Source organism: Rattus norvegicus, chromosome 13 (assembly GCF_021556685.1).
Source record: "Rattus norvegicus strain SHRSP/BbbUtx chromosome 13, alternate assembly SHRSP_T2T, whole genome shotgun sequence".
Classification (NCBI taxonomy): Eukaryota; Metazoa; Chordata; class Mammalia; order Rodentia; family Muridae; genus Rattus; species Rattus norvegicus.
The window spans coordinates 84,951,092-84,971,110 of NC_141546.1; the positions used below are offsets into that span (position 1 = coordinate 84,951,092).

The 20,019-nt window shown below is 41.7% G+C and overlaps 1 protein-coding gene across 3 annotated transcripts in view; it reads right to left on the reverse strand.

Moving 5' to 3' along the window:
• Positions 1-698: 698 nt before the first annotated feature.
• Uap1 (UDP-N-acetylglucosamine pyrophosphorylase 1) overlaps positions 699-20,019 on the reverse strand; it is a 34,541-nt gene continuing 15,220 nt past the window's right edge. Inside the window, exons 4-11 of one of the 3 annotated variants that reach the window (NM_001191930.2) lie at positions 17,692-17,867; positions 15,550-15,722; positions 10,183-10,376; positions 9,582-9,722; positions 8,525-8,713; positions 6,962-7,009; positions 2,075-2,141; positions 699-1,267 (exon numbers count right to left, since the gene is read on the reverse strand). In NM_001191930.2, the coding sequence (NP_001178859.1) occupies positions 1,175-1,267; positions 2,075-2,141; positions 6,962-7,009; positions 8,525-8,713; positions 9,582-9,722; positions 10,183-10,376; positions 15,550-15,722; positions 17,692-17,867 (1,081 nt within the window). In that variant the 3' untranslated portion in view covers positions 699-1,174. Of the gene's footprint in view, positions 1,268-2,074; positions 2,142-6,961; positions 7,013-8,524; positions 8,714-9,581; positions 9,723-10,182; positions 10,377-15,549; positions 15,723-17,691; positions 17,868-20,019 lie in introns of all 3 variants that reach the window. The other 2 variants (NM_001429958.1, NM_001429959.1) reach the window with 2 other exon arrangements.

A 20,019-nucleotide genomic window follows, 5' to 3' on the forward strand; every position in this document is an offset into this window, starting at 1 on the left:
ATAGAAAATGTGCAAGTTATAGGCCTTAATCCAAAAACAAACAAAGACCAAAGAGCAAGACATAAGCTCTGTAAGAAGTGACATTTAAAGGGTCACACTTGGCCCATCTTACAGGAGCTTATTAATGGAAAGTAAAATGTAAATGTGCTAGTCTCTAATGCAATTTCTATACTCTTGCATTTATCTAGATTTTGGGAGACAAAACATGTTATTTAGATGCATCCACAAGGCTCAGCACTTTCATGCGAAGTGAAGTTTTAGATGAATGGTTTATCAACACCCATGGCTTCCGGCCCACACTGGAGTCACATTTCCCTCTCCTTTTCAATCTTCTATTCTATGTCAGAACTGCAGGGATTAACTTGCTAAGTTTTAAGTGCTACAAGATACTGAAGAACGATAAGGTAAATGACTGACTTAAACATGCTTCTCCATCTTGAGCCCAGGCATTTGGTATGGTATTAGTACCACCCCACCTGCCCAGGCAGGCACCAAACATGTCTCCAGCTGAGCCAGTGCCCTCTGCAGCCGGGACACGCTTAGCAGAGGGAGACAGGAGAGTGACAGAAGACAAAGTCCAATGTCTGCTGCCTGCTTAAGAAAACTCTGACTACATTTATTTGTTTTTATGCATTGTCTCAAACGTCTCCCAAGATTTTTATTTTGGTAATAGAATTTCCTCAAGGTAGAAATAACACTGCAGAGACAAGAAGATAATTTTATTTTACTGTCCAGTTATTTTCTTAAAAAACTTTAATGCTTGATAAAATAAAACAAAATTTTAGTACCATAGAAACCTTCTGACATGTATGATGACTTATCAATATGTACAACTTCAAAACCAAATGCTTCCAGCACAAGCGAAGTCATGCTGAACGTCCCAACTAGAGGCAAGCTGATGAAGCTTCCTGTTTGCCGTGTGAGCCTTGGCTTGGAAGAACTTAGACAGTTAGAAATATAAATAAAACCTTCAATGAGAATCACCAAAAAAAAAAAAAAATGCTTGTAAAAATGAAATCCAGTCGTCTGGATCTGGGAAGTCTGTCCTGCTTATCAGATACCAGCAAGCAAATGAAACTCCATGAACGTCCAAATGTCAGCGGTCCAGGAGAGGTCCTGCAGGTGCACAGTTGATCTATCAGAAACCATGGCTTCCTAGGTGGCCCTTAAGGAATCATATGCCATTTTTCACCAGCTCATGAACTCCGTTCTCATCGATGATTAAGGGTGCATGGAAGTCTTTATCTGCCACATAGCCTTCAAGTCCCTGCAGGATTGAAACGAGAAGTCTCAGAAAAGTGGCAGCTCCTTGCCCACAACACTGGCCTGGTAGCTGCACTTGACATTTAAAGTGCTATGCCAAAAGCTACTTAGAAAGTAAGAATTTAGAAGTCAAATATTCACCTCACATGCTTACATGCTTTGTAGACTAGACTTAATGTCTGATTTATAGAATTATAAGACAAATGGCAAAAGAAATTAAAAAAATGTAAAATATTGAGTTTTCTTTTTGGTGTGTGTTATTTTCTAGTTGACTATCCCTGCTGTAGCTAAACAATGAGTAAGAAGGAAGTTATATAAGCAGGACAGTGGGGACCGCAACTCCACAGGTCTGTAAGGTATCAGTGCCAAGCGTTTGAACAAAGCAGATAGATACCTAGAAAGAAAACTTAACATTGCATTAAAAAAGCAGCCTGCCAATTATACTTATTTTACTTTTAAAAGCAGTAATACACAGGCACTGATGGGATATAGACTTCTGTTAACAGCAGGCAGGTTCATTTATGGTATGGATGAAAGACAGCAGAAACCCTCAAGAATTCAGAAATACCCAGGTCCTCTGCTCACTCCCGGGAGGAGCGCCTTAGGAAGACACCGCGCTTCTCTGAAACAACTCTGCTGGCCCCTACTTTGTAAAGTTTATTTCAAACTGGTAAGTAATAAATATATTCACAGGCTACTAAGTCCTGATCGAAGTGCGTGTGCTGTGGCTGACCCATGAGCTAATGAACAGACTGATGTCTTACAGTACTTATCCCTTCTTGGTGGTGAAGACAAAGTGAAGCCAACTTACTTCTCCAGCGTAAGAGATGAGGGGAGAGATCTCACACTGGATCGGCACATCATTGGCATCCTTCAAGCTAAGAGAAAACACATAGGCACATATGTCAAAAGATTCTGCTAACATGAACAAACAGACCATAGTCTTCCTCTGAGAAGCTTGCAGGTAACAAAGTTCTAGTTAAAGAATGGAGCCTACCCTGGAGCCTATTCTCTGCTAAATGCCCTGAAAGTTAACACCATCAGATACAAAGTACTTGAACAAGTCCCTGTAATTCCACCAGCTCCTTACGTACCACCCTCTTACGTCATCTCATTTCTGTCTCAGAGCGTTCATTAAAAGGGGACTTCTGGGGGTTGGGGATTTGGCTCAGTGGTAGAGCGCTTGCCTAGCAAGCACAAGGCCCTGGGTTCGGTCCCCAGCTCCGAAAAAAAAAAGGGGTGGGGGGACTTCTGGTTAGATATACACTGTGTGGCAGGCCCACTCATAGGTCTCTTGACTCCCTCCCAGCTGCTCTAATTCTCACAAAGCACAATCTCGAAAGTCACATCCTAACCCTGACAAACACTCCAGAGCTGCACTGTCCACACAGCAGCCAAAGTGCTACGGAAACCAAGCACTTCAAACTTCACAGCAACTACATTCCAGTGCTCAGGAACCACAGGTGGGTAATGACAGCCACACTGGACAGCACAGACAGAGAACACTTTGTTCCTTGTTCCATAATTTCCTAGTACAGGATTTTCTTACATAATCTAAGCCTCTTGTATTAGCTAACTCATTAATATGTCTCAACACCGTGTTACCAGAGATGCCTGCTGAAAGCACTGGGGCAGAAAGTACCAAGACAAAGACAAGGTAAAGTCACCGTTTGCCAATTCTAGGTCACAATCTGATACTTTACAGGTATTTGGAATTCTGAATTTCTAGACAGTCTAACAATGTTTTCCTTACAGTCAGTCCTTGGAGAATCTTGCCAACAGGAGATCCAGAATGTAGATCAGTTTGTACACTGCTTGCCTACCAGGCATGAGGCTCTGGGTTCAATTCCCAGCACTGCATAAATCATGCACGGTGCTGGGTGTCTGTAGTCCCAGAACTCAGGAGGAAGAGGCAGGAGGATCAGAAGGTCCAGGCCTTCCTTGTCTACATGGTGAGTTCAAGGGCAGCCCTGACTGCATAACGGTACAATGGTAGAATGCTGGACTGACAGTCCACTTAGCAGGGGGTGAAGACTCAAACTCAGTCAGTCATCCAAGGCCAGTGAAGCCATGGACCTCAGAGGAGAAGCAACACTGGCCATTTCACTAAAGCGGTGTGATTTCTAACTATATTCTAAATATCCATCCTAACACTAACAGATGAACATAACTCTCATCTTTCTCAAAACAAACGAACAAACAAAAACTCTCTTTGCAACAACTGTCAAGATACAGAGAAAAAGTGATTGTGGGTGCCCTGCCCATCAATACATCTACAACTCCTGCAGCAAAGGCTCGGGGAACATTTCAGAAGAGCAGGCTAAACGATTTTAAAACCCATGGGAAATCTGTGATACTGTCTCCTAGAAATGACAAGGACACTTCACCCATGACACCTGAACAATATGGCTGCCTGAGCGAGGACAACATCAGTAGTCATGCTGACATGAAAGGAGAGATCTCACCTGCCCCACCCCAGACAAAGGACTGCAGGCAACAAAGGAACGCTAAGAGCAGGAGAAAGTCTTCCCTAGGGATGAGCCCTCTAACTGATTATCCAAGACCAAGCGGTCAACCCTAAAATTATATACACACAAGTAACACTAAATGGACTAGGACAGAGAAGGCTGTATTTACAGACTTAGGTGTTTACATGCGTGTGTGTAAATTGACATAGATATGTACATATACAGATACATAAGATACATATATAAATACATACATACATATACAATACATACATCAACAAGAGACCATGATTTTGAGAGGAACCAAAGGAGGATGGGGGGCAGAGTCAGGGTAGGGGGTGGGGGAGGAGTTGAAGGGAGGAAAGGGAAGAGAAAGTGATGCAATATTTTTAAAAGATAAAATAATTTTTAAAAATAATTTTTTAAAAGAGAAAAAAAAAGGAAGGAAGCAGGAAAGAAAGATAAAAAAGCAGGTAGGCAGATGGAACATGGCTGTACTCCTAGCACTTGAGGAAGCTGAAGAAAACAAAACACTAAGAGTCTAAGGCCAACAAGAGCTACACAGCAAGAATTTCTCTTCTAAGAAAAAGAAACCGTCTTAGCAACAGTAGACAGCACACACAACCCAGCCTCTTTATAGCCTCAAGCTAAGATCTCTCCTCCTCCAAGAATGGCTCCTATGGCTAGTCAGAGGCCAGTGCTTCTCTAAGTAGGTCACCTGAGTCCACTCAAGGCGCTCCATGTCCTTCCTGTCCCAATGCCTCGACCGCCTACTTTCACTCCTGAGTCACTGTAGAATAATGGAGCCCAGTGTTGGGAGTAGTCCAAGTTATCTCAATCACAGCCCCTCTGACTATAAAAACCATATCTACCCTCCAGGTTTAGCACCAGCCCCAACATTCTCCCCGTTCCCTCTTTTCATTCTGAGCGACTGCTTCCGTTCACTGATGAAGGTTTCAGGTGACTGGAGATCCCCATCTCCAGGAGTAAACATTACTTATGCCCCATGTCAGAATACCTGCACTGCCTGACAACACCTCTGAACTTTTATGTTGATGTGGCCTGAACCCCAGTAGGCTGTGAGGAATGACTGGTCTCTCCTACATGAGGACACTAACTGCAGCTGCAGGCCTGGGAGCTTGCTGGAGAAATGACTAAACCAATTCAATAGGGAAATGACGGTCTAGTGTCAAGAAAAGCGCCAAAGGTCTCCTCACATCTCTGCCATATTCTTATGACAAGGACCCTCTGACTTCCCAGAGAACCTCAACCAGAATAATATGAAAATGAAGGCCTATCACATTGGCAGGACACACAGAGCCCATTTCAGTGAATCCCCTCAAGGATTCAGTCACTTTGATAACAATCTGGTTTTGAACCCAAGAAACAAATATTTAACTGGTCTAAACATGTGACTTCTGTTCTCATTTTCAAGGAACCTTTCCAACTTTCTACGGACATCTTTTGATACCAAAGGTTTTAGTAGGAATTACTTACAGGTCCATGGTGTCATTTGGTTTGATTATCCTAACATAAAAGGCAGTAGGGAGAAACACCACAGAAAACAATTCAAGTAAGAATAATGTTTCTGGATCTTAATAAAAATAGAATAATACTGCTTTTAGCTACACCATTAAGAAACGGTCTCATTTTTCAAAATGAAACAGCTATGGTTCAATAAGAAACTCAGAGTCAGAGCAATATTTCTTAAATTATAAAAGTACTTTGTCTACAGACTAAAAATAATGAATGAGACAGAAAATGACAAAAGGCTCTGTGCCCCAGCTCCCATGGTGTAAGTGGCCACCGTTTTCCATGACTCCTGGAAGAAACTAGACAAACCTATAGGATGAGGTCCCTGGTCTGCAGTGCCACAGAGACACAATGCTCACAGGGCTTAGTCCCCTTGGCAAATAAGCAGCTTGACAAGAGGAGACACATGGAAGGAACGTGTAATCAAGGGCAGCCCTACCTCTGAGACACTTTCTACCTTCAGATCTTTTTCCATTAACCTCATCCCCAAATTACCTGAAAACCTTAAAATTCAAACTAAATCTAGTAACTTTAACTTATTTTTAAGCTTGTATTTCATGTGTTCAGGCGGTCTGTCTGCATGTATGTCTTTGTATCACAAGCACACCTGGTTCCCAGTGCCTGAGGAGGCCAGAAGAAGGAGTAAGCTCTCCTGGAACTGGAGTTACAGAGTCCTGTGCCGCCATGGAGGTGCTGAGAATTGAACCTGGGTCTGCTGCAAGGTCAGTCGGTGCTCTTACGCACTGAGCCATCTCTTCAGCCCCTAAATCTACTAACTAGTAAAGAGCAGCAAAACCATCAGCTGACCTTTTAGCCATAAAGATAATAGCAAAAAGGGGTTGGGGATTTAGCTCAGTGGTAGAGCGCTTGCCTAGGAAGCGCGAGGCCCTGGGTTCAGTCCCCAGCTCCGGAAAAAAAAAAAAAAAAAAAAAAAAAGAGCAAAAAATTATTTAAAAAAAAAAAAGATAATAGCAAAAGAAATATAAAAAATCACAATAAAAAATCTTGTCACTGTCCAGGTGAGAGAGGCTGTGCTATTTCTAGCTATAAAATGGCCTGCTGATAAAGAAAAACAAAAAGATATATACTTTAGAATCTAAATAACTGAATGAAAACAGTGACCTAGCCATATCTGGTATTATGTGGCTATAATCCCTACACTTGGAGACACACAGGAGAACAGAGTTCCAGGCCAACCTTGGCTGAAAACCAAGATCCCTTCTCAAAATAAAAACAAAGCCAAAAAGTGTACAAATAAAATGAAAGAAGTGTTCTCCATATTCGAAGCTGTAGAATAGCAGGAGTAGTCAAACCCCATCCTGAGAGCACATATATTCAATTCAGTAAAGCACATTTGCAGAATGCTCTTTTCTTCTAGGTCATGCTACAGTGTACAGGGATCCGACTGTTCTCCCTGCCTGTAGCCTGCCCAGGACCCCACACATCACTATGGGCCAAACACCCTCGCTCAGATTCTTTAGTAAGCATGCTCCCCACTTCCTGCATGCACAGAGATTCTGAGTTAGTGTTATCCAGATAGATACCTGCCACCAGGAAAGCAGTGCACCCATACACCAGAGCGTCAATCATCCTCCCTCCAGAACCCCAAAAGGCAGAACACTAAACTACAATGCCAGTTAGTACGGAGAGAAGCACAGCCCCATCACCATGCACTGCAGGCAGGCTGGGATATTTACTTGTGATTGACATCAGCTGTGATGGTCTCTGACTTTCCATTTGTAGCACTGCTATGTAGGAATAAATAAGCATTAATGGGAATGGAGAAAATAAGAACAATGACGTGGAGCTGCAAAACATACTCAACCAATAAACAATAAAAAATAATAATAATAAATCAAAAAGCCAAACTCAGTCGAAGATGAGCATGAGGATAGTGTGACACGTCACAGAGCAAGCTTGTGAAGGCAGAGCCTGCCTAAGTGGCCTTGGACTAAAGACAAGCCAGCATTGTTCCTCCCAGCAGAGTCCGTCGTGGGAGACCGCACTCCATGGCCCAGTGGCCCAGTGTGTGAGGCTTTTTAGCACTTTGGTGCATGCAACCAGAATCTTACCTAAGAACAAAAACTAAGCCAGGTGATGGTGGTGCACTCCTTTAGTCCCAGCACTCTAGAAGCAGAGGCAGGTGGTTCTCTATGAGTTCAAGGCCAGGCTGGTCTACAGAGTGGGTTCCAGGATTGCCAGGGATACATAGAGAAGACTTGACTCAAAAATAAAAGACAAAAAAAAAAAAAAAAAAAAAGGCAAAATAATTCACCTAAGTACAAACCATAAAAGGTTTAGGAAGGGACATTTCTAGGTGCCAGCAACTTGTACTATAAGATAAAAGACTTAGGTTAAAAGTGTCTTATTGAAATGTGAAAAGCTCCAAGTGTTTTCTTTTTTTCCTTATCATCTAAAACCCAAAAAACCTGGGGCTGGAGAGATGCCTCAACAGTTAAGAGCGCTGTCTGCTCTTCCAGAGGTCCTGAGTTCAATTCCCAGCAACCACATGGTGGCTCACAACCATCTGTAATGGGATCTGATGCCCTCTTGAAAGCTGTATGATGTATACATAATAAATATTCAAAACAAAAAAAAAACTATAAAACCCAAAAAACCTTCTGAGGTCTGCATATCAGCGAATGTAACTGGTGTTCACTTTCCTTCAAGGCACCCTCTCTAGTGCCATGGTACGAGCAGGGGACAGATAGACTGAAGGTAAGGAAGGTCTTGGTGGGACTTGTAAACAGACATATGGCAGCAGAAACAAGTTCCGAGTTTAAGGACCTTGCCTATATAGTACAGTGTGTTGTTAACAGCATTGGTCACATGACACACTGAAACCATCTGACCAGTAGTTAGTAGAAATCATTTCACTGACACAGTAAGGATCTTTCAAAACAAACAAAAAAACAGAGAGCTCTTCAAGAGCTTTCTTTTAAAGAGAGAAAAGGCTGGCATTCTCTTTGTAATGAGCAAAGCCAAAGTCACTTTACATCAGTAACTACCCGTAACTAGTTACACACAGCTACTTTAAAAATAAACAAACAAGGGGTTGGGGATTTGGCTCAGTGGTAGAGCACTTGCCTAGGAAGCACAAGGTCCTGGGTTCGATCCCCAGCCCCGAAAAAAAAAAAAAGAAAAAAGAAAAAAAAAAGAAAAAAAAAATAAACAAACAAGCAAGATCTAGGGATACGTCAGACAGAAAAGGAAGAATCACAAAGCAGCTCATATACACAGAAGCAAAGACAGTGACTTACCGGGGGATGGCTGGGAGGCGGGAGCCATTTTCATCTATGAAGTGTCCCCCAGCATTGAGGACCCAGCAATGGTGAAGGGACATCAAGGCATGCCTTGCAGTGGTCGGGTTGTCCTTCCCATTCTGACTGTCTGCATTTTTGAGCGGGGAGAATTCGTCTTCCCGTAATACTTCGTACACCACAAACTTCCTAGAATGGAGTCACAGAGACTTCATTCATAGGGAATAAAACTATCCACACAGTCCCTGACTCCTCCCAGCATACCTCAGTCTTTTGGGACCCAGTGACAAGGTTTCTTCAGCCAATTTCAAGTGATCACAAATAATATTTATCACTAATCCAAAGAGAAACAGAACTTTCTTCTCCATTGTAAAACATAAGCTCTTTTCCACAACTCTTATTTTAGATGAGAAAGAAAAAAGCTTTAACACACAAAGATCACATGTTTTGAGAGAGGCATTAGTAAGGCATGTGGGAAGCAGACAGACTCACATCCATAGCCCAAGCATTCAGGGGATGGAGGCAGAAAGATGGGGGAATTCAAGCACATCCTGGCTACAGAGCCTGGCCCACATGAGACCATGTCTGAAAACAGCAAACAGAACAGAAAGAGGAAGGAAAGGAAGGCACACACGGCTGTGTCAGGGTCATGTTATACAACCAGCCTGTTCTCTGCATGTTCACAGTGGCCAAAATCTGAAACACCCACCATGGTGATGCAGGGTGATCTTTACATCGCTGAACATCAACAGTTATGCTAAACAAAACTGGCCAACTATTTATCTTAATCTCTTCAGTGTCTCAGAACAAAGCAAATGACTTGGACAGTTCTGCAAAAGACCTAGATGACACCGGTTCGGTTGACTTCCCTTTCTAATTGTACTTTCAGGCCACACAGGCCACAGCTTGCAGTGGCTTTAGACTGGAGAAGGCTCTCGGGACTGAGATAACTGGCTGAGGCACACATGATTGCTAGCACAGCTTCTTGGCTGACAGACAGTAAAAAGCAACATTTCACGGCACACATTTGATCTTACTGGTGCTATTCAAAGCATACTTTGCAAACTGGAAGATGTCAAAGACAAATTTTTCCATCTTTATTCCATTTGGCTTGTCTGGCTTAATTAAGTGGCCCTGGGAATCCACGTATGGAATCTTCTTCTGAGCCACATGGTGCTGCAACTGAGGTTCGTAAACACTGAGGAATAAAGGGGGAAAGATAGAATCACTTTTCAATTCAAAATGTAAGGAAAAAACCGAAAACACGCAGGCACATGTGTATCAAGAAGCAACGCTGAAATTTTCTGAGTAAAGAGTATTCATTAAGTCTCGGTTCATAACATCGTATAACTAGAGTCCTCCTAGAAAATTTAAATAATGATTTCTACACTAAGGAAAAAGCTCTAACATGGCAGTGCCCGTCTGGCACTTGGAGGCAGGAAGAGCGTGCACTAGGGAGAGCCTGCCCCGCAGACCCAGCACCTGACAGAGCTCAGGCTCCGCTCAGGCACAGCAATCACGCCAGGAGGAGCTTTCCCTTTGAGACACTGATCCTCAGGACAACACATGGGTTCTGTGGAGCAGGTTTGGGGCCTCTAGCCAGCTCCCCAAAAGGTTCAGTATAAATAAAAAGCATTAGGTTCCTATTTTGTCCATACTTGACAACATCTTTCAGGAACGGCACAGTGAAGAAGTGATTGGCGATGTTCCCCGCGTTGAACAGCAGCCGTCCGTCTGAGCTCCGCTTCTGAGCTGTGGCCAGAGAGATCTCACTGTACTCCACCACCTGGTACACCCCATCCACCCGGCAAACCACGCCGACTGGCTCCGTGGGGTTGGTTTTCTCTACCACCTGCCCATCAGACAGACAACAGCAATGGAAGACATTTAACTACAGGCTCTTCGGAAACATGCCGTATAAAGGCCACCTATACGTTTTACTCATGGCATCTTTAAATTCAACCCAAGAGAGGGCTTTAACTTGATTTTAACAACGAAGTACATTAAAATGAGAGGAAACGCAGAGAAGATGATTTAAACCAGTCAGGGGCTGTTCATAATTCCTGCCAATCAAGCTCTCACTCCCTATTCTCTATAGTAGGTACCTTCCTAGGCAGAGAATTTTCAGAGTTGTTAAAATGCACATGAGGTTTATTTTCCAGTCACCACTATGAACCCTCACAACCAACTAATCACAAGACATAAAAATAATCCTATCCATTGATATTATTCACATTTAATCTACAGGCAAAGGATTTGTTTCCATAATTATTGACATCTACATAGTATAAAAGTCTAAATTACAAGAAAGAATTTGCCAACTGCATAATTTTAGAAATCAGTTGTATTATAAAGAAAAATTTATGGCATAAAATTAAGAGAGCTGATCAATAGTTTCTAGATTAATAGTTTCTAGATTCTTGCTTTTCTAAGCAAGAATCCAAGATAACACGATTAAGTATAATCGTTTCACAAAATGACATCCATTAACAATGGCTCCTAACTTTTTATGTTTGTGCTTTTATAAACTAGCTCATTCTTCAAATTTGTCACTCCACAAAAGAGTATTTAATGCATCAAGGTAGAGCAAGAAGTTACGATGTACCACAAAGAAATTTACTATCATGCTATGAGTCACCCCCTAATTAGAATGTGTCAAAATACAACTCCTACACCACTCAGGGAACATGAAGATGCCACGTTTACAGCTACATAGAGCCTTCACGCTCCACTCTCTTTGGTACAGAATCCCTTCTCCAAATAGGAACATGAACACCGAGCCAGCCACAGCACAAGCCCTTTATTACAATGATGCTGTCTACAAGATATGCTACGGCAACGGTGGCACAGAACTTGTGGGAGTAAGTCACCAACTGATTTAACTTAAGTTCCCTCCAGGAGATGGGACCCATGCAATACTGCTTGGTGAGCACGCACCTGAGATTAGACAGCTCAGGGACCTAGGGTGAAACCAAGTAATAATGTTCTAAAAAAGGAAAAAATGTAGTGAAAAATAGACAACGAATGGGGTTGGAGAGATGGCTCAGTGGCTAAGAGCACTGACTGCCCTTCTAGAGGTCCTGAGTTCAAATCCCAGCAACCACATGGTGGCTCACAAACATCTGTATGAAATCCAATGCCCTCTGCTGGTGTCTGAAGAGAATGACCGTATACTCATATACATTAAATAAATAAATAAACAAACAAACAAACAAACAATTAAATCTTTTTTAAAAAATTGACTCCTAATAACACTGTTATACTCATAGATTGGTTGCCTCGCTCAGCCATCATCAGAGAAGCTTCCTTCTGCAGCAGATGGGAACAAATATTGCCAGACATTATGCAGAGACTGAGAGACCTTGGAACACCGAGGCCTAAATGGGATGTCTCCATCAAATCTCTCCCCTCAGCGCTCAGGGAACCTCATGGATGAGGAGGCAGAAAGAGTGTAAGAACAAGAGGGGATAGAGGACAACGAGAAAACAAGGTCCTCAAAACTCAATGTACTCAGAGACTGAAGCAGCATACACAGGGTCTGTCCCAGGTCCTCAGCACTTCTATTATGGCTTCCAGTTCATGGATTGCTGAGGTTCTATGGGCTTGTCTTGGGCTCTTTTCCTTCTGTTGGTCTGTCTTGTCTAACTTCAATGACAGGTTTTGTTTCATTTTATCTCGTTATATTTGTTAAAAAAAAAAAAAAGGAAGAAGGCTGAGTTAACAGATGAATGAGTGAATAAAAGCCTAGCTACCAGAGGGAAGGTGAACAAACGATTTGTCACTCAGACCTGCAGGCAGAGGGAAATCCGTTTTCTCGATGGAGCCACACTGGGTACCTCAGCCCCTACAGGGCGGATGCTCACCTTCAGGAGCAGCTGACAAACACACAATGCTCCTCACAGGGGGTCTGTGTGTGCTTTTATTTGCTTAGAATTTGATGTTTTGTTTTGTTTCTTCTCTTTAGATATCATTTTATTTTTTTCTTAATTTTAAGGGGCTGCATGGTTGTATTAGATTTTTATTTTATTTATTTTTATTGTTTTGAGAAAGAACTTAAAAGCTGGGTGAGGGAGATGAACTGAAGGACTTGGGGGAGAGGGAGAAATATGATCAAAATATACTTAAATTTAAAAATGTATTAAATAATAAAAATATAATTTTAAAATGTATCAATTATATTTTTAATATCTTAATTGGCTTAATTTAAAAAAAGAGCAGCTATAATCCTAGCATCTGGTAAACAGAGGTGAACTTAAGTCAAGTTCCAAAAAACAAAGCTCGGGAGAGAAATATTTAACTTACTTTTGTAAAAATTTTAACTATGTCAATCTAATCTTCGCTGGGTTCCATCTGAGTTCTTACTGACTCAGAGTAACTGCAGTCTTCATGGCAGACCCAAGACTAAGTGGTGAGTGTGCAGAAGAAACTACGGCTGGACCTCGGCTGCAGCTGGTGGAGAGGTCAACACCCGCGTCTGTGTGAACAGTGCACACAAGTCGCACGCACACCAGCTTCCGGCAGACAGGACTATTCTCCAGATGGCCTTGTATAGTGGAAGTGAGGGAGGAAGAGTTGGGGAGCATGAATTCTAGCCCTGCTTCACAGACACAATTAACGACCCGTAATCTGGGACTTACAACTATGTGAAGGAAGAATGCTAATACCGTGGATCACATGGGGTGGCCATATCCTCTCTGACCTCGCAGTCTTTACATTGACTCTGAAGCTTCCATCAGTAAAGAGTTAGGCTCTGTCTCAGAAAGAAGAGACGCCAAGTGGGACAGGTCAGAAATGCACTGCTGTGCTCCGGAGGTTCTTAAGCTTCCCAGCTACTCACAGTTCCATTCGCTGTTTCCACTACAGTTCAGTAGCAATTAAACACACGGCTTGTGCTGTCGAGCATCTGGTTAGACTGCTGCCTTAATCACATGAACTAATCGATGGCTCTCTTCAGAGTCAAAGAGTCTTATGTTCACGTGGTGGTTCAGCCCTTGGGAAACTGAGGCAGGAGGGCTGTCATGAGGTTCAAGTCAGCCTAGGCTAACAGCAACACCATGCCTCAAAGAACATAAAGTCTTATTAGACCTAATACTTTATTCTCTCAAAACCTGATTTGCTAAATTTAGGGCTTAAGCTTCTGAATATAACTATTTTTTAGACTAATGTGGTAAGAAATTAATTTATAATAGAAAATCTCTAACCGAGATTATGGTGTGTCTCTCAAGGTCTCATTTTTTAAAAAGATTTATTTATTTTATTTTTATGAGTACACTGCCGCTGTCCTCAGACTCAGCAGAAGAGGGCATCGGATCCTATTACAGATGGTTGTGAGCCACCATGTGGGTGCTGGGAATTGAACTCAGGACCTCCAGAAGAACAGCCAGTGCTCTTAACCACTGAGCCATCTCTAGCCCTTGAGGTCTCTCTCTTTTTTTTTTTATGCTTACTTGAGGTCTCATTTTAAACAGACATTTTAAGTTTGTATATAACCTACTTTGTTTTTGTCAGCTCACACATGGTTTTGACTTTGACATCAAACACATACAAGCATTCTACATGTTAACATCTTTATGGTTTCACATATTTAAGTATGTGTCCGTTTTGGAGTGATTTTGTCATGAGCGTTGAAGAAGAGGTATGTTGTACTTAGCCTTACATTCTTACATTCATTCATTCTTACAATTTGAAATACTCTATTTTTCAGTTTATTATTTCATTTTTTAATTATTATAATTATGTTTATATGATTCTGTATGATTTAATAAACATATGTGATGATCAAATTGGGATCATTAGCATTTCTACCTCTAACGGTCACCCCAGTTAGAATGAATATAATCAAAAAAAAGAAAAAGTGCCAGTGAAGAAATGTAGAAAAGGCAACTTTTCTAAAATAGATTTTCTTAATCTTATCTTTAGAGACCTTTTGCCTGCATGTACGTATGCACTGCCCACAGAGACCAGAAGAGGGCATGGGATCCCCAGGAACTGGAGCCACCAGAGTTAGAGTTACGCGGGCCCTGAGGACTGAACCAGGTCCTCTGGAAGAACAGCAAGTGCTCATAACTCCAAGCTATCTTTCAAAGCCCTCAAAAAGGGGAACTCTCACACACGGTTGGTGGGAATATTAGTCCTACACAGAAACTATACAAAACAATATGAAATTCCAAGATATACATTTATCATGTGATCCAGCTATCCCCACTACTGAGTACAGGGCTGAAAGAACTGAAGTCAGCAAATCAAGGACTGTGTTCCTGTGCTGTTGCTGCACTGCTCACAAGACCTAAGATATGGGATCTACCTAGATACCTTTCAGGGCACAAAGAAAGCCAATGGGATACATAAACACAACATGCTATTAGTAAACCACACGGAATAAAACTCCCCCATCACTTAGACCAAAACAGATGGCTCTGTCGGACATTAAGTGAACCTGTATTATTTCTTGACCATCTTCCCAGTTAATTCTAAACCTTGTAGTCATTTCATTAGATGTCTCCCCATTAGTCTCCATGGGATCTAACACGACTGTGTTATAATTTATTTGTTGAGACTAGAAGCCTTAAAATACTTTCAGAAAAATCAGTGTTTGTATTAATGTTTTTAAATCTTCTGAAATGTTAAGGTCTCTTCTGACTATTTTATTCTTAGCCTTATCTAACACACACACACACACACACACACACACACACACACACACACACACACAACTATTTAACTGTTCCTATGCACAGCATAACCTCCCTCAACCCTAGTAACAGTGTGCTTATAGTCATTCCAACAGTAATTTAATAACTTTAAATGTACCCATAATGATGACCAGCATTCACTGTCTCAGGTAGTCACAAACCATCCTCACATTGTTTAAATTCTTGTGACAAGTAATAACTTGTGACCTTCTAGAACCAAGTGAAATGGTTCAAATACTTTAGTCAGATGAATGACTCTTAAGTTATTCAGATCACCTAAAAAAGACTGATCAAAAAGCATTCAAAGCCTCAACAAAGCTGAGAAGGCTTTACCTTTGCCCCACAGTCTGCTCCTTTCTGAATGCAGAATCCAATGAACCGAGGGTCTGCCACTTTCACCAGTATGTTATCCACACAATAGACATGAATACTCCAGATGCCTCTTTGCTCCATGTCCTCCACAATGTTTTGGGCTGCAAGAGCCCGGTAGAGACCACCATTCCCATCTGGAAAATAAACAACCCACTAGTAATATACCGTGACCCACTGTGGAGACAACTAGAAGACTTAACATTTAAAAACTGGCATGGCTTTCATCACAAAGTCAAAAATACTGAGTATGCACATAAAGTTCAGGTGTCAAAAGTTAATAGTGCACAGCTTTGAAGGGGTTTGCAACCCCAGAGGAAGAACAACAATATCAACCAGTCAGACACCCCAGGTTCCCAGGGACTAAACCACCAACCAAAGAATACACAGGGGGTACTTGGCTCCAGCAGCACATGTAGCAGAAGATGGCATTGTATGACATCAATAGGAGGAGAAGCCCTGGGTCCTGTGAAGGCTCTTTTCCCCAGTGTACGGAAATGCCAGGGTGCTGAGGTGGGAATGAGTGTATGGGAGTGGGAGCACCCTAATAGAAGGAGGGGCAGGGAGGATGGGAGAGGGGGAACTAGGAAAGGGGATAATATTTGAAATGTAAATACATAAACTATCCAAAAAAATTGTAAAAAACAGTGTATAGCTTGGGCATAATTATGTAAAGAATAACATCACTGACGTAAATCCCGGAAATTTCAAAACAATAATTTATCATATAACATAGGGTACTATATAGCTCTTATCGAGCCATGATTACATCATTTTGATTAGACCATTTTGAGTTTTATTAATATTTATGATTCAAATCGGCTCTATATTCATAGCCCAAAAGACTTACCTAGCTCAAAATAAAAGTATTTAAGCATTTTACACTAATCACTTATTAAGACAGATTTGAAAACCTATTGAGATTTAAACTATAAATAAAAGTTTTTATCTTCATTGCTATTTTAGTATATTTCTTCTATCTTAATTTCATTACTTAATAATGAAAAACTAGACAGCCATCCAAAACAGAGCTAATAGCAGTAGTAAACTCTTCTTCAAGGAAGGGAGGAAGGGAGGAAGGGAGAGAAATACAGGTACTTACTGGGAATCCACTTCAGTTGACAGAGTGCACGCCTAGCATGCATGATGCCCTGGGTCCAGCACTTCCTAAACACAGTGTGGTGGCACATACATGTAATCCCAGGACTTAGGAAGTACAGGAAGGCAGATCAGGGCTTAAAGTCCCTTCAGCTATACAGTGAGTTGCAAACCAGCCTGGGTTACATTAGCCCTTGCATCAAACAAACAAACAAACAAACAAACAAACAAAGTCTTTTGCAAACAGGAATCCAGATGCAATACAGGCCCACACATGGTGAAGATCTAGCTTACTGTCTACTCCTCTCAGTCTTTCCTTTAAGTACAGACTCATAGAGAAACTCACGCAGGTTCCACAGCTGAGATCACTGTCTAGGTCACTCTGTGTGGTTATACAAGCACAACTGTCCAGTTCTGATAAATGCCATCAGCGACTGCAATGTGCATATACTAACTGCAGTCATACAAGCCAGTGTCCCTGTATACACGTGTATACAGTTCTGCCTTGTGCTCTCTTAGTGTATGAAGATTTCTCTTTGCCATTTAATGTCCCTGAGCATATCTCTGTTTAAGATTTAAAGCCACTTAGAAACTATCATTTAGCCTCTCACTACTTTGTTGTTTTGTTTTTTTCCAGTGGTGATCTGTGAGCCCAGAGCCTTGTGCCTGCCAGGCAAGTAATCTAGCGCTGACTTACATCACCAGCTAAGCCTCCTACCTACCAAATCGTGATGCTTCCCATACACATAAAATAGCACGAGAAGAGGGTGAACATCCAGAAAGCTCCCTAGGGCAATCACCCATAAGAAGTGTAAATTTTGATCCATCCATTTCACTAATGGACATTTTCAACTTTTTAAATCACTGACAATATAAAGGAAAAAAATTGAAGAAAAAAAAAACAACTTTTGTCTAACATCCAAATCACCACCATTCAAAAGAAAAACAAGTTAATGAGTCATTCCATACTATCAAATAAGTCACCACCACAGGAGGATGATTACGAACCTGGAGCCATAGAGACTTTGTTTTTCTCTTCCAAGATAACTTTCCCATCAAAGCTCATAGCAGGCAGCATTCCCTGCTGGAAAAAGACCACGTTCTCCTTTTTTAAACCAAAGAACTTGTGCTTTGTAAAGAACTCCTTTGTCGATTCCATCGTTCTGCCACTGGTCATTATATACCTGCAAAGAGAGTCCATTTTATAAGCAAGAATTAGGGCAAAAGATGGTGCTCTCGATACATTCCCAAGCTGCAGAGACTGTGAGAGCCCTGGCTTCATATCTGACTTACTTCATCATTTTTTTGGCTCAGACATACTGATTAGTTCTTTTATTTCTTCCAGGATTTTTACCGATCCTTATGCACGAAATAAGCCTATGAAAATATCAAACCTGTTTCCTGAAGCAAAGAACCCATATCGAGAGGCGTAAGCATTTATAACTCTGTAAAAGTGTACGCTAAAATTAAACCTCCTACTCGAAATAGAGGGAAAAGGTAACAACAACACAGGTTAGTATTTTCTTGTGGTTCTTATTAAAATTTGAGAGAGATCCCTGACTCTGCTCAGCATCCAGTTATAATGATGGGAGTAAAATTATACATTCTGTTGCCACTAAACTTTAATTGAGGATCTCGAGAGATCAATCAGCAGTTAAAACCACTGTCTGCTCTTCCAAAGGACATCATTCAATTCCCAACATCCACATGGTGGCTCACAGCTGTCTCTAACTCCAGTTCTAGGAATCCAGCACCTCTTCTGGTCTCCCTGAGCATCAGGCACACATAAGTGTGTTCAGACATAATGCAGGTAAAAGATTTATACACATAAAAAACTAAAACAAATCTTTCATTTTCCAAAAAACTGAATTCATGACGTAATGGCAAGGGAGAAAAAAGATCCTATCTAAAACTACAGTTAGAAACTAAACTAAAGTGATTCAGGCCTTCCTAGAATTTAAGCTACATAAAAATTGAGATTTTTGTTTTAGTTAGTGATCAATACTTAGGACTTAGAAACAGCAACCCAACTAATAATCATTAAATAAATCAACTGCTGAACTACAGAGCTGGAGAGATGGCTCACAGTTAGGAGCACTTGCTCTTACAGGAGACTCAGGTTGGTTCCCATTTGGTAGTTAATGACCACTGAAGTCCATTTCTAGGGGATCTGAGGCCCTCTTCTGGCCTCGCAGATACTGCATGCATGTAGTGCAGACATTCAAGCAGAAGATAAAACAAAAATAATATTTAAATTGATGAAGAAGATGGCATGATTTCCTACCACAGTAAATATGTATGCCAAACAAATCACTTGGGGCATTTTAATCACCCCCAACAGGATCAAGATGAGAAAAAAAAAAAAAGTTCACAGCATCCCAGTACTTTTATATTGCAAAAGAACTTGAATATCTTGGAAAATTATTCCAAAAATCATGTCTTCAAAGTAATCAGAGGACAGCATGGTTCAGACCTGAAGCCCCAGAGAGGGAGAATCTTCCGAAGGGAATTAAGGAAAGCAGCTGCTTCTTCCTGACAGTCTTTTCTGATGCTGGCACAGGCTAGGGAGTCTGCACTGGGACTGGAGGCTGTTGCTGGGAGACAGAAAACCAGCAGTTTTGATTGGTCCTGTGGGACTGAAGTGATAAGATCAAGGCCCTGAGGGATGTCAGATACATAGCTGGTTCCCCTTAACTGCTCCAGGAAATTAATCAGAGAGCTAAAGAAAAAGGGAAAAAGTGAAAGGCAGTGCAGAACCACCTGAGTGTCACTCACAGTGCTTGGGAGGCAGTGACCTGAGTGTCACTCACAGTGCTTGGGAGGCAGTGACCTGAGTGTCACTCACAGTGCTTGGGAGGCAGTGACCAAGACTGAGACCCTGCATGCAGCACCCCAGTAGCTGCTGAGGAAACAAATGGGACCCATAGCAGAGACGTCAACGCGGCTTTCATCTCTGGGGAAAGCCACCATGTGGAAGAGGTGGGGGATGGGGGAAGAGGGACGAACCACCTAACCTGGTACTTAGGATCTGATTTGCTAGACAGAAAAGGCCTAATGAGCCATACCACTTTATCACGAGGTGTAAGACACTATGAAGGAGAAACCCAAATGCTTGAGAGAGGAAACAAAATGATTAGGGATCAAAATGACACTGGACATGTGGCAGCAACACCTTCAGATTTCAGGAGGAAATTAATTTTCAACCAGAAGGCCTATTTTAGACACACTACCAGTCAGTAAGAAGTTTCCGAACTGAGGGTCTGCTGGGTACTGAAAGGTATTCTTAAGGTGCTTATCTAAGGGTATAAAAGTGAGTATATATTCCCAGTAAAGCCA